Below are 26654 nucleotides of genomic sequence, written 5' to 3'. Positions count from 1 at the left end.
TGGTAAGAGAATTAATTAATATTTTCCTTTTTACTGTTCAATTAGAAAAATACTCCTAAAATAGGACTATATTAAGGTAATACTTCTATAAATATTGAGATGTACGTTAAACTAGAGAACAAACCGGTTTTCCTATTGGGAGAATATGATTGATGCTCATCTAACTTGATTCAATGGCATGTCTAGAATGGTGGATGCATGATTTTCTAATCCTCAAATTCTTCACTGTTTTTATCAGCATAATAGAATTCAACATGCATATATATATATATATATATATAATTTTCGCTCAGACAAGAATTAGTTGGATCAAAATCGAAGCTTTATGATCACTATTATATTTTTTTTTATAGTTTACAGGTTGTAGATGAATGTCGGTTGGCTTTGAAGAATTTATTGTGTAAAGATTAGGTTTAATTGTATTGTTTTGATATCTTTATTATCTTATTATTTTATTTTAATTTACAGATGCTAGATGAATGTGGGTTGGCTTTGAAAAAAGTTTTTAGGTAAAGATTAGGTTTAAATTTTACCCACAAAAATTTCTCGATTGGCTTTGAGAAATTTTTGTGTGTAAAATTTAAGTTTAATTGTATTATTTTGATACCACTTTTATCGTATTATTTTGTTGCAATTTACAGGTGATAGATAAATGTTGATCGGCTTTGAGGAATTTTTCATGTAAAGGTTAGGTTTAGTTGTATTATTTTAATATTATTTTATTATTGTTTACAGGTGGTAGATGAGTGTCGGATGACTTTGATAAAATTTTTGTGTTTAAAGATTAGATTTAATTGTATTATTTTGATGTCTCTATCATTATATTATTTTGTTACAATTTACAGATGGTAGATGAATGTCGATCGACTTTTAAAAATATTTTTGGTAAAGTTTGGGTTTAATAAATAAATTCTCCATCCTTACATACTCAAAAGATATTAAATTTAATTATTATATTCATCTTTATTATTTACACAAATATCAAATTTAATATAATATTTGAACTCATTAAAATGTGGTATACGCGCAAGGCGCGTACACCTAAGCTAGTATACCTATACATACACACACATATACACACTATCACCTATATCAAGTTCTAAATACGTACTATATATATCACATACGTACACGAGTATATTATCCAATAATATAATGCGACGTATTTCATATACATACTTTGATGAGTTATCGATTAATTTGATTAGCTTACATCAATATAATTTCAATGTACAGCACGGTATTCAATATGTTTGGATATATTCTACTAATTTTTTACTACATCGTTCATCGATCGATCACTACATCATATATATATGTATGTATGTATGTATAAAAAGATATTTATATATATGAACTCTTGAATGCATACTATATATAAATCACATCGTATGTTACCTCATAATAGAATACAATCATAATATTCTGTTGAATTATTAGTTATTATGTACATTACATTATTATAACTACAATAGTAGTATAATATCATTATTTCAACGGTCTAGTATATATATACACATATTCATTATACAAAGATTATGCATGTTTAACGTCATTTAACGTATATACAATGGAAAATATTTATTTTATATATTGAAACATAAGTAAAAGATAAAGATTATGTTTAAAGTAATTTGTTTATTTTATTTGATAGATTTTTTAGTATAATATTTTTACAAAATCTAAGATTAATTGATTTTTATTATTATTATATTGATTATCGACTAAGTGGATCAGTGTAATTTCAAAAAATAATATTTTAGATTAAATAGATAATTATTTTTTAATAAAAAACGACCACAATTGGTCGGTTTCCTAAATAATTTATTTTTTTATATTTTTTTAATTATAAAACCGACCACAAGTGGTCGGTTTTATAAAATTATTTTCTTTTTTCTTTTTTTAATTTCAAAGTGGTCGGTTTTTAAAAAAAAATTATACTTTTTAAATAAAACCAATCACAAGTGGTCGTTTTTTAAAATATTTTATTTTAAAAAAATAAAAACCGGCCACTTGTGGTCGATATTATTTTAAAATATAATTAAAAACTATTTTAAAAAATCAACCACAAGTGGTCGATTTTTAAAAATACTTTTTAATTAAATTTTTTAAATAAAACCGACCACAAGTGGTCGATTTTTTCATTTTTTATTTTTAAATGAAATAATAATTAATATAAAAATTATTCAAATGATTATTTCGTAATTTTAAAATATAAAACCGATCACATGTGGTCTCTTTTTAAAAATAAAAAATAAAAAACCGACCATATATGGTCGGTTTGTTTCGAACACAAGCTGTGGTTGATTTTCTTATTTTTTTAGTAGTGTTATATGAAAATTTAATCGATAGAGAAGCTTTCAACTCAACTTTGTCTTAGAGCTTTCTTGTGACTTTAATTTGCATCCAACACTTAAGAATTGATCTAAACACATATGTACAATAAAAATTCATTGAGTTTTGGTCTAACTACCTACGTAGTATGATTAAAATCTTAGTCCGGAAGTTTGAGATATTATACTCATCCGTTAAACGAAGGAAAGCCATTTGCTTTTGGCAAGGTCTTTTTTTTTAGGTGAGTTGGGGAGAAGGGGGGGCAAAGGCGGACCCACATGGATCCGTGAGGGTGCATGTGCACCCGGTAACTTTTTTAAAAAATCGTATATATATGTATAGATACTGTAAAAACATGGTAATATATTAAATTTTGCACCTCTAATATCAAATGTCATTTGGGTGTATTGGTTTGGAAAGCAGATGAAAGGTCTCTTGACCCGTGATGTTGAGGGTTCGATTCTTGGCAAGCATCCCTTTTTTGTTTTTGCCTTTACAATTAATGCTTCAGCCATTTAAATTAATTTAATGTATATTTTTACTTAATAAACCCATGGGTCATGGCAATTCTCCAATCCCAAACCCAAAACTGCCAAGCCTGCAATATTAAATCCTTAAAATTTACAAATTTTTCAAGTTCTCTTCAAGCCAAGTATACCCCGTTTGGCCATGAAAATCATAATTTTTTGGAGTTGGAGTTAGTGTTGAAGTTGGAGTTGGAATTAGAGTTGTGTTTGACCATAAATATAAATTAAAGTTGTTTTTAAAATTTTGTGAGAAAAATATGAGTGAAGAAAGTGAAAATAAGTAAAACTTATTTTTACTTTTCCAAATATAATTTCAGAATTATATTTGAAATTTTGTTGGCCATACCCATCTTATTTTCACTTTTTTCACTTAAGTGAAATAATTTTTCGAAAAAAAGAAAATAATTTTCATGACCAAATGACTACTAAATATACGTTAGAACACGTTCACTCAGCTAATAGCTTTTTCAATTCTCTCGCTACTGCAACTATAGAGAGAGCTTTTTCATCCATGAAGCATATCAAGAATGAGTTGTGTAGCAGTATTTGTGATGCATTTTTTAATTGATTATTTAGTTTGTTACATTGAGAAGGATGTATTTGTAAATATAAGTAACAATACAATCATTGACCGTTTTCAGAATATGAAAACGCGTCGATATCTAGTATGAAAGGATAGTCTACTTTTGTTATATTAGTACTAAATTAACGTCATTTAATCATTTTGAAATTTATACTTTCATCATAATCTTTTTTGTAATTTTTAAGTTTACAAAAATTGTATGCCAAATAATGTAGTTAATAGACATAACCATGTTAAAGATAATAGTGCACCCTCAATCTTCAAATCCTGGGTTCGCTCTAGGGAGTGTGAGGGTAGGTAGGACATAAGATTTAAGGTCCTTAGAATCGGAGTCCTAGCTCCCTGTATACTTTTTCTTTCATAAAATATTGATGCGTAGTTTCAAAAAGGACAAACACACCACCTTGCGCGCCAACCTGCAGAAAATCAACATTCTATCGTTTTGGGGTTGGAGCAGCACGGTAATGGTCATAACTTTTTCCTCATATGTCAAATTGACATGTGATCGATGGCACTAAAAATTAGACTAGAATACCTTTAATTTGGTAGGTTATGGACCACATAATTCTTCATATTCTAGTAAGAATGCTTGATTCAAGTCGACCCTAATAGAAACAACTTATATGAAAATTTAACCTTTCAACTCAACTTTTTCGTAGAGCTTTCTTATGACTTTAATTTGCATCCAACACTTAAGAATTGATCTAAACACATAGGTATGATTAAAATTTATTGAGTTCTGATCTAACTACCTACGTAGCATGATTAAAATCTTAGCCCAAAAGTTTGAGATACTATACACATCCATTAAACAAAGGAAAGCCATTTGCTTTTGGCAAGGTCTTTTTTTCTTTTTACTTGAGTGGAAGGGGGGTGGGTGGGGGTGAGGGTAGGTACAACGTAAGATTTAAGGTCCCTAGAATCAGAGTCCTAGCTCCCAGTATCCTTTTTCGTTTTAAACACCTAAACCAGCTACAAACTGTCATTTTGACACCTTTTTGCATTAGATCTAGTGCGTGGGGTGCACTTGCTCCGGTATGAATTAAACGGCCAATTAATTTGTGCCAACTCATTTTAAATCGCCACATCATTATATACACCCATAATTTGTTTTATTTTTTTAAAAGGCCAAAATCATCTTCCCCACCAAATCCATCTTTTTGAACCTCCATTAATGGAGGTTGAATTTTTATTCCCTTTATGAGCTTTTTTAATTAAGACATTTGCAGTCATAGCGTTGCCGAAATCTCTTTTTCTTGAGCTTTATTGACATATCTAAACTTTAATTTCTTAGAAAATTAAAAAGATAATTAATCTATATCTATATCTATAATAATAATAATATATTAAAAGTGTAAAGATCCTTAGAAAGTGATTTGAACTTTTTGTCCTTCATTAAAAAAACTTCACAATAGACAAAATTGTCTTTTTGCTATTTTTTAAAATGTTTCTTTATTTTAGAAAAAAATAATAATTGAAATAAAACTTGAATAGGTCTTGAATCTTATTTCAGTTCTAAACCTCCACATTGTTTTTTTCCTTTTTTACATCAACTAAAACACCTTTCCTTCTTTATAAATTGCAAACTTAAACATAAATCTAATATGTAGGACTAGCTAATTTTTCCTCCCCAAGATCAGTCATGGAACATAGTATATTTTTTATTCGTCATGATATCCTATTTTTCATCTTTATTAGATTACGTGCTAAATTTTTGTGATAATTTCAATCAGTTTTTCAGCCATGAAAAGTTATAATAATATTTCAAACTATTTTTCAGCCAATTCTATAACCAACCATGTAGTAATTTCTAGCAATATCAAAGTTTTCCATGGCTTAACTAGTCAAAACTTACAGTGAGCAATAGAGATCTATTCAATGTTGATATTATTGTGTTTCCTAACCTTAATGCAAAAAGATATAAGCTTGTGGCAAAAAATTATTTAGAGATTTATAATTTTTAAAATTATTTCCTTTGTCTCAATTTGCGTGGTATAGTTAAAATTTTGAGATTCAAATTAATTTTTTTTTTATTATTTAAGTACATATAGAATGTAAGTTAACGTTAATTGCTACCTTTTAATAGTGTGTTCTTCTTATGAATATATTTTTAGTTATCGATGTGACTCATACGTGCAAAGCACGTACACTAAGCTAGTAAAAGAAAACATGGGTTCTGTTGGGAGTTGAAGTTAGGGTGCTTGAAGTAAATCTTGCAGACCAAATTATATTTTAATAATATTTTTTAAGAGTTAATTATCATATGATACAATATATTACTCTTCGTGTTTGAATTAATGACTCAATTTTAGTTTTTTTTTCCATAAATATATTTTTGGATAAATTTTTATTTTCTTCACTTTTTAAATCATATTGTTAGAAGCGGTTTGAAAAAAAATATTCAAATAAAGGAGTTTAAGCTTGAAAAAATGGTTGAAGATAGTGGGACGAAAAAATAGGAAGAAGTTAATAAATTAAATGAAAAATATGCTAAAATAACGTTATCACGCACCCAAAAGCGTGTGCCCTATACTCATTTTGTCATGTCAATGAAAGGTGCTAAAATAACATAGTTTATCGCTACTTTAGACACTTCAAATGAACAACATTCACTTTAGATATCAAAGTAAAAGATTATGTCAAGTTGAGAGGCATGTCGATGTGTTCAACCTTTTAAAAACTAATGTATTGTTTCACCTCTTTTTCTCTGTCCCCACAATCCTTAACCCATATCTTCTAATGAATAAAATACTGCAACACTCTAGCAGAAACCCTCCTTAATTATCTGCGAACAAAAAAAAAAATACATATATCCATTATAGAAGTAGTATTTCTTACATGTAAACTTGAGAAAACGTTAGGTCATCACATTTACATCCTTGAGCTACTGAAGTAGAAAATGGAATAGGAATGGTGTTAGCAACAATTTTGACTTCTCAAATTGTAATCAACCTATCCTTCACACTCTCAGACAAGTTTCAAAAGAATGAACAATAAAAAGTATTACAAACACCCAAAATATTTCCTTCAAAATTAGCTTTTGCTTGCTCTTCTTGGTGTTTTGGAGAGCAATGAGTGCACGCGCTCCTAGTAGGGATAAGTCCATTTATGACCCACAGCAAGCTGACTTTTGGCCAGGTTGACCAGCTCCAGCTCCTGTGTCTGGTTGATTAATTTTGATCGTCGAAGGCTGCAACAGCACAACTCTTAGCCTTCAACATATGGATAAAAGGTTATCTGTTTTTCTTTTTCCGTTCTCACCCCACTCCATGCAACTCCTCCTTTTTATTCTGTTGAATAGGGTTGTGTGTGGGGTGGGGGTGAGGGGGGGTGGGGGTGGGGGGTTAAGAGAAATTCCTAATAATTCAACCATACCTCTGCTTTGGAGTCTGTCTCTGAAAGCCTTTGTTTTATATCCTTTGCTATTGACCTGAAAACTTGTTCCACATTAAGATTTGTTTTTGCACTCTGCATGGAAACAATCTCTTAGTACAGGCAGACCTAAAAGTAATTCTTGCCGTAGGTTCTCATGCCATACTTACAGTTTCAAAATATTTAATACCATACTCATCGGCAAGTGCTTGGCCCTTAGAGGTAGGGACAGCCTACAAAAAAGTTCAATGCAGCAGAATATTAGATTTAAGAGATCGTACTTACTATTCGTTTACAAATCCAAACTTATTTTTTACTGCATCAACCATTTTCTTGCTCTTTCGTGTTTTCAGGTTCTGCTGTCTTGCATTTTTATGGAATTCTTCCCTTTTAAGGGGGTGGGAGGGCAGAATATGTAAGGTGACTGATAAATAGTTGAGCCAAACAAGAATCTACCCTCTTGCTTTCATCCATGTCCGCCTTGTTCCCTACAAGTATTTTGTTCACATTGTCTGAAGCATGCTGCTCAATGTTACGAATCCAGTTTTTGATATCTGCAAACAGGTACAAGACAATTATGCTCCATCCACAAGAGGGAAGGAAAACATAAAAAAAAAGACATTCTCCTGCATAAGAAACTGTTGACGGAGTTATCTGGACTCATCCAGAAAATTCACCAGGGTCAAAAGAAAGGTGAGCTCTAACAGAACTAAATCTTAGATGACATGAGTAGCACGGAAAAGAACCTTACTGTTAAAGGACGATTCATCAGTAACGTCATAAACCAACAATATACCCATAGCTCCACGATAGTAAGCTGGAGAAATTTGTAAGCACAAAAAAGGAGCCAAATAAGTACACATGTAAAACCATAATGCAGGATCTAAAACGAAATGTTTTTCTAAGACAAAAGCAAGCTCAAGTATTATGAAGAAAAGGAAAATGTATAAACATTTCCAAACTTGATCGCTTTCTTCTTTTTCTTTATTAAGCTTTTCTTCAACTTTCTAGTAACTTGATACACGAGGTACATTATAATCAACTTCTACTTAGCGAGACCAGGGGATAAAGGATCACATTGATCCGTAGGGATGAACCAAAACGGGGCAATGACATGACAAACAGTAAGCTTTTTTTAAGAAAAAAAACACGAAACATCAATTACGAAAACAAATGAAGGTTGATGACCTTAATTCTATATTATGAAAAATTTTCTGCTGAACAGACAAAACTTACCAGTGGTGATTGTTCTGAACCGTTCCTGACCAGCTGTATCCCAGATTTGTAGTTTGATCCTTTTCCCTTCGAGCTCGATGGTCCGTATTTTAAAATCGATACTGACAGGAAAAATAACACTCATTCAAATTTGAGAAGCATTTATTTATGGAAACAAACCACGTTTATAGCACCCAGAAGGAGAGAACTAACCCAATGGTGGTTATAAAGTTTGTGGTAAAGGAACCATCAGAAAAACGCAAAAGAAGGCAACTCTTACCAACACCTGTAGAGTGCATGATAAAAATAAGCAATATTCAGCTGAAAACTCAGTCATCATTTTCTATATCGACCAAATGATGCAGAGAATTAGATAGTCTCCAATCACAATGGAGAAGACACGTAATAGAAACCTGTTCAGACTGAACAATTTTCTGAAAAAGGTCACTGCAAAAAAATATTTTTGCGGAAAAAGTTTGTTCAAATGAAGAATGTACTTGGATATTGTAGTTTTCTTCATGAGAGAGTTATGCTAGTGAAAGAAGATTCCTTGGTTGAGAAGGTCACCCAAGCAATTTACATCCAAAAAGTTTCTTGAAAAAATCTCAGTCCCTTTACCTCCAAACATCTCCAAGAATCTCTAAGGGAAGGGATAATATATCAAGAAAACTGCATAGAGAAAATAAAATCATCCTACCAAACTGTAAGCATTGAACTTCTTCCCTTGTCATCCCGTTTCCCAAGGGAAAAGGAAAAAAAAATAATGCAAAGTTAACACCCCACTTACACGTCAAGCAATAAACATCATCACTCAACCCAGGGCCAATCTCCTTAGTCCTTACAAAAAGAAAGACGGTTTACTCGATGAGTGTGTGGAAAACTCACTACATTGCAGTGAGGAAAATTATCCACAACAAAGAAATACATATATCCTTGTACAGTTAGTGAGGAGGTGCAGTGAGATAATAGTGCTAATTTGGACTGGTCATATAAGCTGCTCATCAGGAATAGATGAAATACTTTACACCTTTTATGATAACAGTAATAATCTCATTTTTTTTTTTGAGAAATTACCACTGCTGCTAATAACAAAAGGTGGTAAAGTATTTCATCTACTCCTGATGAGCAACTAATATTTCCAGTTCTGAGTGAAGTAGAAAGAACTGAATACAAATAAATTAGGCCACATTGTTAGGTCATCCTTCAAATCATGTTTCAGTTATAAAGGAACATCTAAAACTCGATATAATTGTGTAATCAAGTGTATAACTAACTATAGATGCAATAAAGAAAGCATGTATGCTAATGATTTCACAGAAGAATATTTTGCCATCGACATGAATTATATCCTGGCTATTGAGCCAATCATATTAAATCATGATCTCATCAGCACTAATAAGTCCAAGTTAATAGAGCTCATCTCGAAATAAAACATGCTTGCTAGAATGAATCAATGAGAACAACAAAAATTACGATAGTTCAACTGAGCACCCACAACAGCTGATGCAGAAAAAAGTGGCCCAAATACCGAGATTAAAACTAACAAAAAAAAGCAACCAGCCAAAATCACACATCTTTTCATTCTCTTCATAATCAAGATCATTTGAACCCCTCATACCCAAAACTCAGACATATGCATGCTGCTTCTAGTCCTAAAGGTGCCTGCAGAAGCATACATAACTCCAAGCAATAATAAAGACTCTACAATCCAAGCACACACATTAATCAATGCCATATTCTTTTTATGATTCAAGCAACAGTTAATGTTAGATCAATAAAGTTTTGATGATTGACATGTAAATGAAACATGTTACTCAAGCTGGTCCAATCACATGAAGACAGATGCCAGATCTCACTAGGGGATACAAGGGGATACAGACAAGTTCGCTTAAAGTCAGGAATGGATAAGCTCTCTTGATACAATTGTAATGATTGATCATGTGTGAAAGAAGAAGTGGTGATTGAGTAAAACACTGGAAGATAAGCTGAAGAAAGAGTTTCACTCAGTCAAGGAGATTAGGTTGAAAAAGAACTTTGAATTATCAACAACTCTGTTGAGTTGAAGAGTCCAAAGGAAGATAGAAGACTGATGACATTGAAGAACTCTTTGCAGAGTTGTTTTTATATCAAGGGAGTGACTCACTTAGTCTCTCATGCACTTACAAAGAAAGCAACACATCGACAAATTATCTGTGCAGTTCACCATCTTAAAGATATCATCATTGCACCTGTTCCAAATACTTAGAGTTAAGGAGTCTTAGACTTTATGCATTAGGATTGGTCTTGAGTTGTATTGTGAGTTCAATTCCAGTCTCAGTGGAGTATAAACTGAGGTAGGAATATTGTCTTCAAGTTGAGGAACTCGAAGACTTGGGAATACTCGCCTTGGGGAAAGTTTGTGTTTTGTATAAATAGGAGTTAGAGTTTAATTCCTAGTTTACAAGAGTCTTGTAATTTATTGATTGTTAAGGCTCAGTTGTTTTAGTGGAGTTGGTTTAAATCCTGTAGAGGTACAGGTCGTGGTTTTTACACTTCTTTGAGTCGAGTGTTTTTCACGTAAACATCACTAGGTAATTTACTTACTGTTTTAGCAAGATAGGAACACGTTAGTTAACCTTTTCCATTAATAGAAAACTGTTGGGCTAAAATAAGTTAATCAGTAGGGTACGTACTCTAATAAGTGGTATCAGAGCGAGGTTGTCTTACATAAGGCTAGCACCTAAGAAAAGATCACTATGATGAATTCCGCACCTCCTACTGGTCACAATGAAAGCCAATCCACTACTAGGCCTCTTCTTTTTTATGGCTCTCACTTCAGGTGGTGAAAAGCTAGGATGAAAATGTTCATCCAAGGTAAAGATTATGAATTGTGGGACAGAATTACTGATGGTCCAACTATTCCAATGAATTTAGTTGATGGAGAATAAGTTAAGAAGGTGAGAAGTGAGTTTACTGTTGATGATCTGGTTGCATTAAAGGGCTAAGAACATTTTAGTGTGTGGATTAGGTCCTGCTGAATACAACAGGGTATCTACCTGCACCACTGCCAAGCAAATTTGGGATACCTTGGTGAATGCACATGAAGGTACCACTTAAGTAAAATTCAGAATTGCTCTACTATTCACTGAATATGAGTCTTTTAAACTGAAGGAGATTGAATCTCTTCATTAGATGATGTCAAGACTCACTGCCTTAACCAATGAGTTGACATCCCTGGGGAAACTATTACTACTGAGGAACAAGTTGAAAAGGTGTTAAGGGTCTTACCCAAGTCCAAATGGGACGTTAAGGTTACTTCAATTAGGGAAGCGAAGGATCTTGCTGGAATGACTTTGGATGAACTTGTAGGAAATCATAAGACTTATGAGATGCAAATTGATGAAGGTAAAAAAAAAAGGGAAAGGGAAAGGGCAACTCTTGAAAACCCTTTGGCCTTAAAGGCTTCTGAAAGTGATGAAGAACCTGAATTGATTGAAGAACAGGTGGCATTTATAACCAAGAACTTCAACAGTCTTCAAAAAGAAAAATGGAACAAGTAGCAAAAAGAGGTCCAACAATAATCCTACTGGATGTTACAAGTGTGGCAAGACTGATCATCAAATCCGAGATTGTCCTGTTTGGGAAATTGAATGGAGAAAAGAAAGAACTAAGAAGGAGTAGAAAGAAAAAGCTAAGAAAAGGGAAAAGGAAGAATATGCTATGGTAGCTACTTTGGGGTCTGACTCAGAAGGATCATATGAGGAAGAGATTGATGAAACTGCTCTCATGGTCATTGGAGATTCAGACAAGGAAGAAGAAGATGATACCTCTGAGGTAAGTGCTCCTGAACTTAAAAATAAGGTGCATTTATTTTCTAAAGAAAAGATTGTTTCTCTAATGAGTGCTTTAATTGATGACTTCCAAGAAGTAACTTCTGATAGGGATGAGTTATTCAACAGTGTTGCAAGTCTCAAGTTTGACCTAATTGATATGGAAACTTGCAAAAACACTGTTGAAAAGGAAAACAACACTCTCAAGGAACAAGTTAGTCAACTTGATTCTTCAAATCTGATTTTAAAAACTGAAATCTTAAAACTAACTCTTTCTAAAAAAAGGAAAAAGAATGAAAAATGCTGAACAAGAATAAATTGAGTTTGAATTGACCAGGGTCAAACAAGAGTGTAGTGATGAAAAGGACAAGGTAGAGAGGTTAAATCAAGAAATCTCAAAACTGAAACTTGATCTTGAAATGGCTAATAGATGGACAAATTCCTCAAGAATTGTTCATCAATTGGGTGAAAAAACTCACAATGAAAAGAATGGATTAGGATTTTATAAGAGCCACCGTGTTACTAAGGATCTATGTTATATATGTGGTAACCATGATCACCCAACTACTGAATGTCCAATTGTTGCTAAAAGCAGATCTAGGAGTACAAGGCTGGCACTGAAATCTGACTTCATAAAAATCCAGACAAATAAAATGAACAACAGACCTGGTCAGAGGAATAGATCACACAACCTGTTGCCTCGATGGGCTAGGACTCAAGCTTGTCTAGGTTCCAAAATATAACCCCTGAATGTTTTCTTTTTTGCAGGAGAAAGTGAAAGGAAGCAAGAAGCACTGGTACTTGGATAGTGCTTGCTCAAGACACATGACTGGTGATAAGAAAAAATTCCTTTCACTCTCCAAAATAAGTGGAGGGGGAGTATCCTTTGGTGATGGCAAAAAAGGAACCATTACAGGAGTTAGGAAGATTGGGACCTTTAAATCAAGGGAACTGGAAGATGTCTACATTGTGAAAAGACTGAAGAACAATCTGCTTAGCATATCACAACTCTATTATAAAGGTAACAAAGTCATTTTTACTTCTGCAGGTGTTAAAGTAAAAAGGGCAGATACCAAGGAGGTTGTACTTACTGCAAGAAGACACAAGAATGTGTACAAGGTTGATATAATAAATATGCCAGCAACAAGGCTGACTTGTTTGAGTGCAATAGAAAATGATCCCCTCCTATGGCATAAAAGACTTGGACATGCAAGTCTGAAACAATTAAACAAACTCTATTCCAAAGACATGATACTAGGCTTGCCCAAAACTAAGTTCAAGGATGAGAAAGTTTGCAGTGCATGTATAAGGGGGAAGAAGGTAAGGTCCTCATTCAAATCAAAGAACCATGTCAGCATAGTCAGGTGCCTTGACCTGATCCATATGGATCTTTATGGACCAATGAGACTTCAAAGCAGAGGTGGAAAAAGATATGTCTTTGTGATTGTTGATGGTTATTCCAAGTTTACCTAGACACTCTTTTTAGCTTCCAAAGAAGATGCTTTTGATGTCTTTTTCATATTCATTAAGAAAATGGAAAAGAAGCTAGGCACTTCCCTAATTTCCATGAGATCTGATCATGGCACAGAATTTGATAATGCAAAGTTTTTAGAATTCTGTTCTACAAATAGTATAGATCACAATTTTTCTACTCTCATAACACCTCAGCAAAATGTAGTAGTAGAAAGGAAAATAGGACATTGGAAGATATGACCAGAACAATGATGCCTGAATGAAATCTTTCAAAAAATCTTTGGGCTAAAGCAATCAGTACTGCTACATACATTATAAATAAATGCATGATCAGGCCTATTCTAGAAAAGACTCCCTATAAATTACTAAAAGGAAGAAAGCCTAATATCTCTCACTTTAGAACCTTTAGTTACAAGTGTTTTATTCATAATAATGACAAAGAGAATTTAGGAAAATTTGATGCTAGAAGTGATGAGGGAATCTTCCTAGGATATTTACATCATAACAAAGCTTACAGGGTCTTAAACAATAGAACAAATTATGTTGGAAAAAGTGTACATGTAGTATTTGATAAATCTTGTGTTGAGACTAACATGAAGGAAGAAAGTGACTCTGAAGAACAGTCAATGGAACAGGTTGCGCAACCTGGTCCATCAACCTGAGAAACCAAATTTGGAGGCACCTCAACAGGGGGAACTGAATTTGGAGGCATTCTGACAGGAGGAACTGAACCACCATCTACTCCTGCTCAAACTAATCATGTTGATCCTAGCAGCTCTCAAGGATTGATCCTAAAAGGATACAAGTATCAAGGATCTCATCCTATAGAAAATATTCTCACTGATCTCACCTCGAGAATTACCACAAGATCAGGACTGAGGAGCCTGTGTGTTTTCAAAGCCTTCTTGTTTGTGATTGAACCAAAGAAGGTAATGAAGCACATCTTGATACTGATTGGACCATAGCCACGCAAGAAGAGCTCAATCAGTTTGAAAGAAGCAAGGTTTGACACTTAGTTCCACCTCCAAAAGACAGAACTGCGATTGGAACTAAGTGGGTGTACAGAAAAAAAGTTGATGAACATGGAACAGTTACAAGGAACAAGGCCAGATTGGTGGTTCAAGGATACAATCAGAAAGAAGGCATAGATTTTGATGAGACTTTTGCACTTGTGGCAAGACTTGAGGCTATCAAACTTCTTGTGGCCTTTGCTGCTTATAAGGAATTCATACTTTACCAAATAGATGTCAAGAGTGCATTCTTGAAATTCTTAAAGAGGAAGTTTATGTGAAATAACCTCCTGGTTTGAAAGTAAGGAATTTCCTAAATATGTGTACAAGCTTGATAAGGCTTTGTATGGACTAAAGCAAGCTCTAAGAGTTTGGTATGAGAGGTTGTCAAAATTTTTTATGGAGCATGGACACACTAGAGGTAAATTTGACAACACTCTCTTTTTAAAAACTAATGGGAAAGATTTGTTGATAGTGCAGGTATATGTTGATGACATCATATTTGGCTTCACAAACATCAACATGACTCATGACTTTGCCAAACACAAAAGTTGTGAATTTGAGATGAGTATGATGGGAGAGCTAACCTTTTTATTAGGCCTGAAAATCCAACAATCACCTTCTGGAATCTTGATTCATCAATAAAAGTATGTGAGAGAACTTCTCAAAAAAATTCTCCATGGAAAAAGCCAAGGAAATCAGCACTCCAATTACCACTGCCACTACGCTGGATATGGATAAAACAGGTTCATCTGTGGATCAAAAGTTGTTTAGAGGGATGATTGGGTCACTGTTATATCTCACAGTAAGCAGGCATGATATTGTGTTTAGTGTAGGATTATGTGTAATGTTTCAAGCAAATTCCAAGTAGTCTCATCTAAAGGCTATGAAGAAAATCTTCAAATATCTCAAGGGAACCACTGATCTTGGTTTGTGGTACCCTAAAGGGAGTAACTTTAAGTTGGTAAGTTACTCTGATACTGATTATGCATTTATTTAGTGGACAAAAAAGCAATACAAGTATGACACACTTTCTTGGATCATTTCTAATTACCTAGTCCACTAAGAAAAAAGTTCAGTAGCAGCATTGTCCACTGCTGAAGCTGAGTATGTCTTTGCTGGTTCATGTTGTACTCAATTGTTGTGGATCAAGCAATAACTCATGAATTTTGGTATGGATGTAGGTTGTGTTCCTATCTTTTGTGATAATACAAGTGTCATCAATATTGCAAAGAATCCTGTGCAACATAAAATAACTAAACATATAGATATTAGACACTATTTTCTTAGAGATAATATTGAAAAAGGTCTTATATCCATCATGTTCTGTTTTACTGAGGACCAAATAGCTGATAGTTTCACTAAGACATTGAGCAGAGAGCATTTTGAAAAGAACAGAGAATAAGGGATGATTAAGATTGCATAAACTCCCCTTGATGATTGACTAGAAATCTCAGTTCTTGTCTATGTCCCAACTAAAATGTTGAGTAATTCGGTTTTGCACATTAAGTTATGTGTCCTAATTCCATAATTTTGAAGGACTTGACTAAATTGTGTATTTAATTGTGCAGAGATACCGATTCATACAAGTGATTTTGGTTATGTTTTGAAACCCACCAGGTATGATCTTAATTAATCTTTTCTAAAATCAGTTTGATAAAACAACTAAGCTTATTTGATCCCTAAACTATTCAAGTCTGTAACAACCAAGTCCCAAGAGTCTATATTTTTCAAAATACTACAAACATACTCCCATCAGACCTCTGCTTCAACTACAATTCCATCGTCACACCTTATGTACCACAAATTGCCTCACCCAAAAGTCAACATTAAGTCAACATTCATACTGATCTCTCTCTTTTCATATAGAGTGTGTTTCTCCCTCTTTCTCCATGACTTTCTCTTCATCTTCTTTCGATACAACCAAATCCAAACCACCCAGCGAATCTCACATTACCAAATTGGTGCCTCATACTCCTCCCAAAACCACCAGTCACATTTCTTTACAATCCCCGACAAGCTTTCAGATTTTTCTGTCTGACTAACCTTCGAAACCCGTTCTCCATATTCCCTACTAATCTTCTTCACGTCAACAAAAAAAGGCATGTTGCAACACCTATTCCTACCCCTGCCTCTTTTTCTTCAGACGTGTTGCGTTATTCTATGAGAATGGGAAAATCGGTGGAACATCCTATTTTTAAATCATCTTCAGAATTCGCTTAGTCAAAATCCTTCTCTCCTTTTAAGAAACAAGTTGTAAAACTTGTTCCTTCTGATTCCTCCAGTTCTGAGGAAACTCACGGAGCAAGATACAAACTTTAAGATTGAGGAAACTCCTGAGACCCTCAATCATCAAGAGAATCATATGGCACTACCTGGTTCAATAAGGAGTCTTGCTAATCCTATGAAAAGGTTGAGAAATATACTTTCTAAATCAGAACTGGAAAAGGACCTTGAACATCAAACATCTAAAAATGCTCAGCCTACTTACTTAGAAGTTGCTCAATCTGAATTGATATTTGCTCGAGCTGTTCATAATACTGAAAAAATGGAGCTCCTTGTTCGAACTGTTGCTCTCCAAAATGTTCTTGCTAAGAAGAATGCTACTCTGGTAACAGCTCGGGCTGATCATGAGGCTGAGAGAATAATGCTTCTTTCCAAAATCAATTCTCTTTAAGCTGATCTTTCTTGTGAACGCACTAAAAATCTTGAAACTGTTCATTGGCTGACCTAGTTGCGTCCTTTTGTTCCTTCCATCTTCATCAACTCTTAGAGCCCTAGGATTTTTTTTTCTATTTTATCTTGTTGTTTTGAATTGATTGCATGTTATCATGTGTTGGTGTTTTCATGATATGGCTTCTTTTGCTCGTTAACCTCAATCCTTGTACACTTTTATGCATTATTTGTCTTTTCTTTCATGTTCTGCTTGTTTTAGTGATAGCTCCAGTCTTTTCTTTCATTTTCTTTCAATCCTCTATTTTTTGCTCTTGGCTTATCTTGTACCAGCTTTTCGATGATGTAAAAAAAGGGAAGATGAGTTGTGCAAATGTTTATAACCTAATGACTAATCTGTTTCATTTTAGTGCCTACTCTTGACTAAGTGTTTCAGGGATTATAATGTTTGCATCAAGGAAGTAGGTTTGTCATCATAAAAAAGGGGGAATTTGTTAAAAGAGTGAAGTTTTGATGATTGACATGTAAATGAAACATGTTACTCAAGCTGGTCCAATCACATGAAGACAGAAGTCAGATCTCACTAGGGGAAACAGCCAAGTTCGCTTACAGTCAGGAATGGATAAGCACTCTTGATACAATCATAATGATTGATCACGTGTGAAAGAAGAAGTGGTGATTGAGTAAAACACTGGAAGATAAGCTGAAGAAAGAGTTTCACTCAATTAAGGAGATTGGGTTGAAAAAGGACTTTGAATAATCAACAAACTCTGTTGAGTGAAGAGTTCAAAGGAAGATAGAAGACTGATGACATTGAAGGACTCTTTGCAGAGTTGTTTTTATATCGAGGGAGAGACTTACTTAATCTCTCACGCACTTACAAAGAAAGAAACACATCGACAAATTATCTGTGCAGTTCACCATCTTAAAGATATCATCATTGCACCTGTTCCAAATACTTAGAATTAAGGAGTCTTAGACTTTATGTATTAGGATTGGTTTTGAGTTGTATTGTGAGTTTAATCCTAGTCTCAGTAGAGTATAAACTGAGGTACGAATATTGTCTTCAAGTTGAGGAACTCGAAGACTTAGGAACACTCACCTTGGGGAAGGTTTGTGTTTTGCAAAAATAGGAGTTAGAGTTTAATTCCTAGTTTACAAGAGTCTTGTAATTTGTTGATTGTTGAGGCTCAGTTGTTTTAGTGGAGTTGGGTTAAACTATAGAGGTACAGGTCGTGGTTTTTTACACCTCTTTGAGCCAGGTGTTTTCCACGTAAACATCACTATGTGATTAACTTATTGTTTTAGCCAGATAGGAACGCGTTAGTTAATATGTCCCATTAATAGGAAACTGTTGGGTTGAAATAAGGTAATCAGTAGGGCACGCACTCTAATAGTTAATTACAAAGAAAAGCTGACAATACAGCTCCTATTTGGCAGCAGACTGCAGCCAACCTATATCCTCTACTCATGTATCTAAGACATTTAATAAAGGAGTTTAAACTATCTGGTGCAGGACGAACTACATTATGAAAACAAGGACTCCCTCTGTTTCTATTTGTTATTCTAGTGAGTTTAAGTAATTAAGACTTTAAAATCTTGTGATCTTAAACAAAAGATAACTAGAATGTACCAAAAGGTCGTTTAATATTGTGGTCTTAAACATGTCATGTGGAAAGTTGAAGTTGAAGAATTGCCAAAAAGGAAAGGAACATTCTTTTTGAAATGGACTAAAACGGAAAGTAAAACAACCAAATTGAATCAGGGGCTAAGTTACTCGGACTCTCCAAAAATATTGTCATGCCCGTATCGGGTCCTCCAAAAATATACTAATTTTGAAGGATCCGACACGCACCCAACAAAATTTTTGAAGAGTCCGAGCAACATAGATCAGGGGGATAACAAATATAATGCCTGATAGCCTTCAAAGCCTTATCATCTCTACACTGCCTCCAGGGAAAGATTTGCCACATTTTTTTTCTGATTAGTGTTGCAACACAAATTCTCTATTACCCTCTACATTTGAACTCTACTTATGTGATAAGAAACAAACTTAGTATTGAAATAGAGTTACCTAAAGTATCATAACTAGAATTCCATATAAGGAGGAGCAAGATAATTATGTTATTTAGGATATTGACATTTCTAATAAAGAAACTGGTAAACAAAACATATAAGCTACTCCACAGACTTGAGAAAATATCGCCCACCATGATAATAATGTTGCTTGACTATCCTAGTTCCACCTAGTGTACAGTATATTTACCCACCACTACACTCACGAGCCATATCCTGGTCACTTGACAAGTCATCCCTCAGTATCTCCCATTAACCTACTACAGTCCTAAGTTGCTCGAACTCTCCAAATATGTTGTCGCACCCGTGCCAGATCATTCGAAAATGTACTACTTTTGTAGGATCCAACACGTACCCCATGACATTTTCGAATAGTCCGAGCAACTTAGCTGCACGCGCTATTGGTGCAGCATATACTCTTTAATATGTTTCATAAACAAGTTACAACCAGGGACAAATAACGCAAAAAAAAAAAAAAAGATCAAGATAAATAGCAGGCAAGACCATTAGAGGTTAATCATTTGCATAGTCATGAGAATGTAGCAAAGTACCACAGAGAAGAATACAACAAAACTACCAAATCTGATAAACTTAAAGTTGTTCTTTTGATTTAAATGCTTGATTCGTATAGAAGGTGCAGAGGACGCGGATTAGCGTAGAGGGTTAGTAGGTAGGAGTGAGCCCGTAATAGTAGGAAAGAGTGTTTTGTTGTTTCTATGTCTGTAGTTTCTTATAGTCAGAGTCTGTGGTGTTTTGGTGATGTCTGTGATTTTGAATAGCTAGTGTATAGTATTACCTTGTGGGTGTCTTGTTTCCTTTATTATCTAACAATGTGATATCTCTTTTTGTGGGATGCTTTTATATTTTTTATTTGTTATACAGTTATTTGTATTGAGTCAGGGTCTACCCGAACCAGCCTCTCTACTTCATCTAAGATAGTGATATAAACTACGTACACATTACCCCAGACTCCACTTTGTGCGAATACACTGGGTATGTTGTTGTTTTATTGGTATAGAAGTCAATTATGTGAGTCTCAATACAGCCAAAAATGAAGAAAAATCAACATTTTAAAACGCTAATCCAATTAAAAAATAATTTAGAAATTTACCAAGATGTGATAGATGAAGGGGAGCCTGAGTGTAACAGGTAAAGTACGGAGGTCTAGTAAAGTACCGAGGTCTCAAGTTTGAGTTACGAAAACAGTGTCTAGTAGAAATGAAAGGTAAGTCTAGTGTACCAATGATAGATAAAGGGTATAGAGAGAGAGGAAGATATCATAAATCACTTACCGCTATCGCCGATCAACAGAAGCTTTATGAGGTAATCGTAATCTGCTCGTACCCTTGCCGGTGGTGCGGCCATTGAATAATCACGACAAAGTGTCCACTAAAATTTTGATTGACTCAATATCCACACACCTCTTCTACGCACAATTAATCACAAAAATGAGTTAACCAAAAAAAATAAAAAAATTGCAAATTTAGGCAGACCAATATATATGATACATTATGGAGCGGCATTGGAGTGGTTCATTAGTAGATCTAGCGTTAAAACAATTGCAATTACGCAATGCACCCATCGCCGAAAATTAATCAAATGTATTTTTTGAAAAATTTATGCTCTGATTTCAAATTATACCTTTGCACGTTAGAGGACGGAGGAAGGGATATTTACGGTGCTCACGCGCTCTTTAAAGCAGCGAACTAATTTTTGAAAACGTGGAGATCTAGTTTAACTTACATATAGTTTAAGAAAATACAAAAAAAATTTAAATCTTGCTAAATTAAAGCTATATTAATGTACTAAAATATTCTTTAATCTTTTGATTTTAAATATATTAGCTGTAAAATTAAATTAAAATATTATAAAAAAAGAATTATTTTTTTTAAAATAAATTAAAAAGAAAAATACATAATTCTTTTTAAAATAGAGAAAGTAGTAATCAAACACAATATCAACCCTAACTTTAACTCTAACTCCAATTCCAACTTAAAAAATATTATTATTTCATGGCTAAATGGGGCCTTATTATTGAAATGTTTTGCCTTTTAATATTGTTGAGCTGTATTTTGTGAGCTCGAGTTTTGAGTCATATTTACAAAATATGATCACCTAAGTACAATTGTTAGATTATTTGGGAATAATTTAGAAATTGTGTCGGTTCTGTCGAATAATTACCATCTTGAATTTATTTGAGGTTAATTAATGGAATGTGATGAGATGATTTATTGATAATTATATAAAAAGAATTAATATTTACAAAAGTGTTTAAAATGATTTATTGATAATTATATAAAAAGAATAAGTATTCAAAAAGTGTTTAAAATTGGAATTAGCTAAAATAAGAAAACTTAAGAATAGAGCAAGTTGTCCATCTAGAATTGGATAAAGTTGTATATTGTGTAATCTATGGCTATTTCTTTTATATTATGTACTCTCTATTGGATGTTCTTAATTAATCGCAATGGTAAATCGTCAATACTTATTACCAGATTTGTTGGTTGCCTTTATCTTCTATTTTTGTGGTCATCAATTTGTTATTCTCTTATTGTTGAACCTAATTGTGGAGATTAGACTTTGTTCATGTTGATTAGGACCTTACCATACTTAGCCATATCTCTGTGAAGCTGAATTCTTTCTGTCTGATCTCTCCAAAGCCGAGTTTGCATAGTAATCAGTTATTGCATTTTCTTCCTTCCCTGCATGTGTGTTGTATTTAGCTTTACAAAAGTCCATTAAAGCGTTTGTATCTTCCACTATTGTTAGAAGGTGTCATCGTATCACCTATTTTTCGTCCTCAACGTTTTTCATTAGGGGTGTGAGTCAGGGGCGAGCTGCCCTTTTTAGAGGCGAACTCAGGCTTTGAACTTGACCGGTACACCTCTATATTTAATAGTGTCAAAATTCGATATTCTTTGAAAACTTATTAATTATAGTATTTTATAAGTAAGCTTTTAATATTATTGAATATCATTAATTAGATTTAATATGACAAAAATGTGTTGTCCATCATACTTGAATTCAATTGACTTTTATATTTTAAACAATAATAAAAAAATTTTGAAAAATATGAAATTCAAGAGATTTGTTTTTTAAATGTTTGTACGGGAAATGTTTGATTCAACCCAATCTCAAACTTCAAACTGCTAATTTTTTGAATAAAAAATAAGTCAATGATCAAAATATATAAAAAAAAAAAAAAAAAAATATTTACAGTACAAGATAGGGAGAATATCTACATTTTGAAGTTGGAGTGAAGCTTCTATTTTGAAATAAAATGAAAAATACGTCAACAATGTCCGCAATACATAAAAGAAAAAAAAAAGGTGTAAAATAAATGATTACTAAGTAGGATTTTTTTTTAATCAAATGACATATATATAATATAGGGGGCCGGGGCGGGGGGGGGGGGGGGGGTTTGAGCTAAAAGTGACAAAAGAATTTGAAAATAAGGTGTAGATAACTTAATTCTTAATAATTGAGTAGATGTGACAATTACTTTATTATGAATTAAGAAAGTTGGTAAAATTTAAAAATAACCCACAAGTTTCTAAATTTATATTTTGATCCAAATGTTTGTTAATATAACAGAAAATGGAGAAAAAAAGACACATTTCTCTCTCTTCTCATCTGTTGTTGTTTTCTCTCTCTTTGTATTTTTGTTGTTCATTGTTGCTGCTGCTTTATTCATCAACTTCTGCTTCATTAACATCATCTTCTACTTTATTATTATCTTCATCTTCTTCTTGTCGAACACTGTTGTTGTGTTTTACCGCTACTGCTGCTACTTGACCAATTTTTAGGTGAAATTTTATTTCGTACATCACTTTCCACTTTATCATTACTTCACAGGTGACTTTGGAAAATAAAATTATGATTTTTAGATGACACTGCTACTGTTGTTTTTTCAACAATGGATAGAACTTATTCATGAATACAATATAAGAGCCCACAATTTAAATAGAACACTAAGTCTGTTGCAACAGAAGACTCATATGTTGGATTCATGTTTATGATCCTATAGTGCCCGTAACATGAATCGAACAGATGAGTAATCTTTTGCAACAGAATAATTATCTGTTGCAACGGACTAGTTATCTGTTGCAACGTATTACTTATCTGTTACAACAGACGAGTAATCTATTGCAATAGAATATTTATCTGTTGTAACAGACTATTTATCTATTGCAACAATAATTATTCTGTTGTAACAGATGAGTAATCTGTTTGGAACAACACAATACAGCTCCTGCCACAAACCTTATAAATAACCAATATATTTCAACTCTTACAATTGCTACTGGATTCAAATTATTTTTTAATCATCGACATGTTTGCTGAGAAGAAGAAAGACATAATGAAAATTAAATAAGAATTAAAACGTCAAAGTCGATCAAACATAAATTTTTTTTACTAAACAAAAACAAATAAAAATACGTAGGCTAAAAGAAAAAGATAATCTAATTATTATTATTATTATTATCATCATCATTATTATTGTTATTGTCAGCTAGCCAATCTTCAACCGGTAGCAGCAGAGTCCTCCTAAGCCTACGGATCTCTAGAGCATCCTTGCTCTCACGACGCCCAACTCCCACTACAGATCATGAACTTCCCTCTGAAGTTCCCGCACGGGGTCTTGCAGAAAAGCAACGTCCCACAGTGGATCAACCATATCTAGAACATACATGAATTGACAAAAAACATAAAAATAAAAGTAAAGAAAAGAATTCGAATATAATACAACGTATACTACCAATTGGGGTATATTTACTCACAAAGCAATAAAAAAACTTACCTAAGTCAGGGAAGAGAAAGTGGTTGAAGGTGTAATATGAAAGACAAGATGTAAGAAATAAATAGAGTGTAGTAGAATGAATGAGTAAGTAAGCAAGAACCTATTTATAGAGGATTGAATTTGAATGAGTTAGACAAAAAAGCGCGACTGTTCAACTCCATTTATTAATTACATATTTAATTACTGTGAGAAGTTATGACTTAATTAAATTAAGCTGCTGACTGATTTTTTTGAATATTATGATAAGTCATAACTTTTCAGCTTATTATTATTAATTAGTTCTTTTCAATAACCATTTTTATTGAGCCGTGACAACAAATTCTATATTTGTTGCATCAGATACCCATCTGTGACAACAGATGTATCATCTGTTGCAACAAATCGACAACTTGTTGCATCAGATAATCTATCTGTTGCAACATATAATCTATCTTTTTTTTTAATAATCATCATATCATTAATCCAAATTTAGTGATTTTTTTATTATATAAATTAAAAAACAGCTTTAAAAAAATGGCAAAAAGTCACTACTTGTCGCCTATTTAATATTAACATCAATTATTCAAATTAAATAACCATTTTTTTACTATTATAAATTGTGTTTATCATTTGTTTCCTTATTGTTGGGGGTCTATCGGAAACAACCTCTCTACTTCACCTGAGGTAGTTGTATGGACTGCGTACACTCTACCCTCCCCAGACTCCACTAGGTGGGGATACACTGGGTATGTTGTTGTTGTATTTATTTTTTATGAAAAAAATGGCTTAATTAAATCAAGCTGGTGAGTTTTTTTATTATTGTGACAAGTCATGACTTTTCAGTTTATTATTATTAATTTGTTCTTAAATTTAAATAACTTTTTTCTCAATTAAAAATTTGAAGACACGTTTTCAATAATCGTTTCTTTAATAAAATAATAGCCATTTTTATTGAGTTGTGGCAACAAATTGTATATATGTTGCATCAGACAACATATATACCATCTGTTGCAATAAATCGACCATCTATTTTAGGGGTTTTTTGATTTCTTCTAACAACTAATTCATCAGTCGCAACAGATGGGGAATTTGATGCATCAGCTTGTTTAGAATGTGTTTGACAAAAAGTCACGATTGTTTACCTTTTTTTTAACAACCATCATATACCTTAATTAATCTAATGCTGTGACTTTTCTATTATATAATAAATAAATAATTAAAAAAATTAAATAATCATTCTTTTACAGTTATAAATTGTGTTTATCATTTATTTTCTTATTATTTATTGATGAACCATTTTTCATATTAAATAATCAAAAAATCATGACTTTTTACCCTCTCAATAACAATAATCTTTTTTATTAATAATCGTCTGTTGCAACATATGATCCATCTGCGCAACAGATTAACCATTTGTTGCAACATATGGTTCATTCGTTACCACAAACGCTCAATCCCTACCTCCAACCATCGACATGTTGAGAATAAGGAATAGACAGAATGAAAATTAACTATTAAATAAGAATTAAAAATCCAAAGTCGACCAAACATAGATTTTTGAATCCATTATATACAAATATATATAATAAAATAACATACCCTTGGGTAGATCCGATATAAAAAAAGAAAATACATACGCTAAAAGAAAAAACATAACCTAATTATTATTGCTACTATTATTATTATCATTATTATTAGTAGTAGTAGTAGGAGGAGGAGTATTGTCAACCGGCCAATCATAATCCGACAGCAGCAGGGCCCTCCTCAGCCTTGCTCTGAAGTCGTCCAACTCCCTCTGGAGTTCATGAATCTGCCTTTCAGGTTTCCTCAAGGACTCAAAATGACTCACCTTGTACAAATCTAGATCAATCATATCTAGAAGTGGAGTAGAATGAACGAGTAAGGAGGGACCTATTTATAAAGAATTAAATTCGAATGGGTTAAGTCAAAAAGCCACGACTATTCACCTCTTTTTTAATAATTACATCCCTTAATTAAATAAAATTGATGACTTTTCAAATATGTGAATTAAAAAAATGGATCTAAATACAACAGTTTATCTTTATTGTATTTCAAAAAGAAAAAAAAAATTGCTTTAAAATAAATCTAACAAATGGGTAATCTATTGGAAAATGTATTCTATGTGTTTGATAATTTACAACACACTGACAATCTGTAGCAATAGATGGATATATCTATTTGATTTTTCCAACAGATAAGTCATATATTGTTACAAATTGATCATCTATCGTAACAAATATCTATAATTATTTGATAATTTTAATAGATGTATCATCTGTTGCAACGAGTTAGTCATCTGTTTATTCAAATTAAGCCATAAATGGGTTAGGAAGAATAAGGTGTGTGCAGATGGATGGATCCACTTTCATGTGTAGGAGTAATATTTTACTGATAAGGTCATCGGGACAACACAGATAAAGTACAATGATTTTTTGTGAATGGAGTTCTTAACCGATTAGGCATTGATCATTCAAACAAGATCCTACATTGTATAGTTAAGTTTGATAGGTTCGAATTCATAAGGTCGAGGGGCATATGAAGATGGTGTTGATACCCTGTTACGAATTAATGACGGTTGTTGCTCATGTTTATGTGTGTCAAGTTTTGAGAAGGGATCAATAGTTGGTATCATTGCAGAGATCCAATAGCGATTAAACTTAACTTTAAGTGTGCATTGTACTTTGAGAAGGCCTTCGAAGTCTCGTACTGCATCAAATATGAACTAAATCTAATAGAAATTCCCCTGACCCTAATTTATATGGAACGGTTGTTCGAGAAGAT

At 33.0% G+C, this 26654-nt stretch overlaps 1 protein-coding gene across 3 annotated transcripts; it reads right to left on the bottom strand.

The window, feature by feature from the left end:
• Window positions 1-6228: 6228 nt before the first annotated feature.
• Window positions 6229-20853, bottom strand: LOC107856244 (ras-related protein RABE1c). Of its 3 annotated transcripts, none has more exons than XM_016701231.2 (9): window positions 20714-20853; window positions 20365-20498; window positions 8245-8317; window positions 8053-8153; window positions 7568-7633; window positions 7273-7370; window positions 6987-7049; window positions 6820-6912; window positions 6229-6634 (listed from the first exon to the last, which is right to left on the bottom strand). In XM_016701231.2, exons 2-9 carry the CDS (start codon window positions 20435-20437, stop codon window positions 6551-6553), a joined length of 651 nt encoding a protein of 216 aa, XP_016556717.1. In that variant the 5' UTR covers window positions 20438-20498; window positions 20714-20853; the 3' UTR covers window positions 6229-6550. The 3 variants fall into 3 exon arrangements, with proteins under 3 accessions (XP_016556717.1, XP_016556719.1, XP_016556718.1); XM_016701233.2 differs by having other exon boundaries at window positions 20365-20495; window positions 20714-20811; XM_016701232.2 differs by having other exon boundaries at window positions 20581-20719.
• Window positions 20854-26654: the final 5801 nt, after the last annotated feature.

This window comes from Capsicum annuum, chromosome 6 (assembly GCF_002878395.1).
Source record: "Capsicum annuum cultivar UCD-10X-F1 chromosome 6, UCD10Xv1.1, whole genome shotgun sequence".
In the NCBI taxonomy this organism is placed as follows: domain Eukaryota; kingdom Viridiplantae; phylum Streptophyta; class Magnoliopsida; order Solanales; family Solanaceae; genus Capsicum; species Capsicum annuum.
Note: the sequence above shows the minus strand (reverse complement) of the source record. Positions and strands in the feature narration are given on the sequence as shown.

What these genes read in the sequence shown, in the direction of transcription:
- LOC107856244 (XM_016701231.2), bottom strand. Translation starts at nt 20,437, where the DNA reads ATGGCCGCACCACCGGCAAGGGTACGAGCAGATTACGATTACCTCATA. An exon ending in GTTCAGAACAATCACCACTG is followed by an intron (nt 7,634 to 8,052) that starts GTAAGTTTTGTC and finishes AAATTTCTCCAG; the next exon opens with CTTACTATCGTGGAGCTATG. An exon ending in ACATGGATGAAAGCAAGAGG is followed by an intron (nt 7,050 to 7,272) that starts GTAGATTCTTGT and finishes ACTTTTTTGTAG; the next exon opens with GCTGTCCCTACCTCTAAGGG.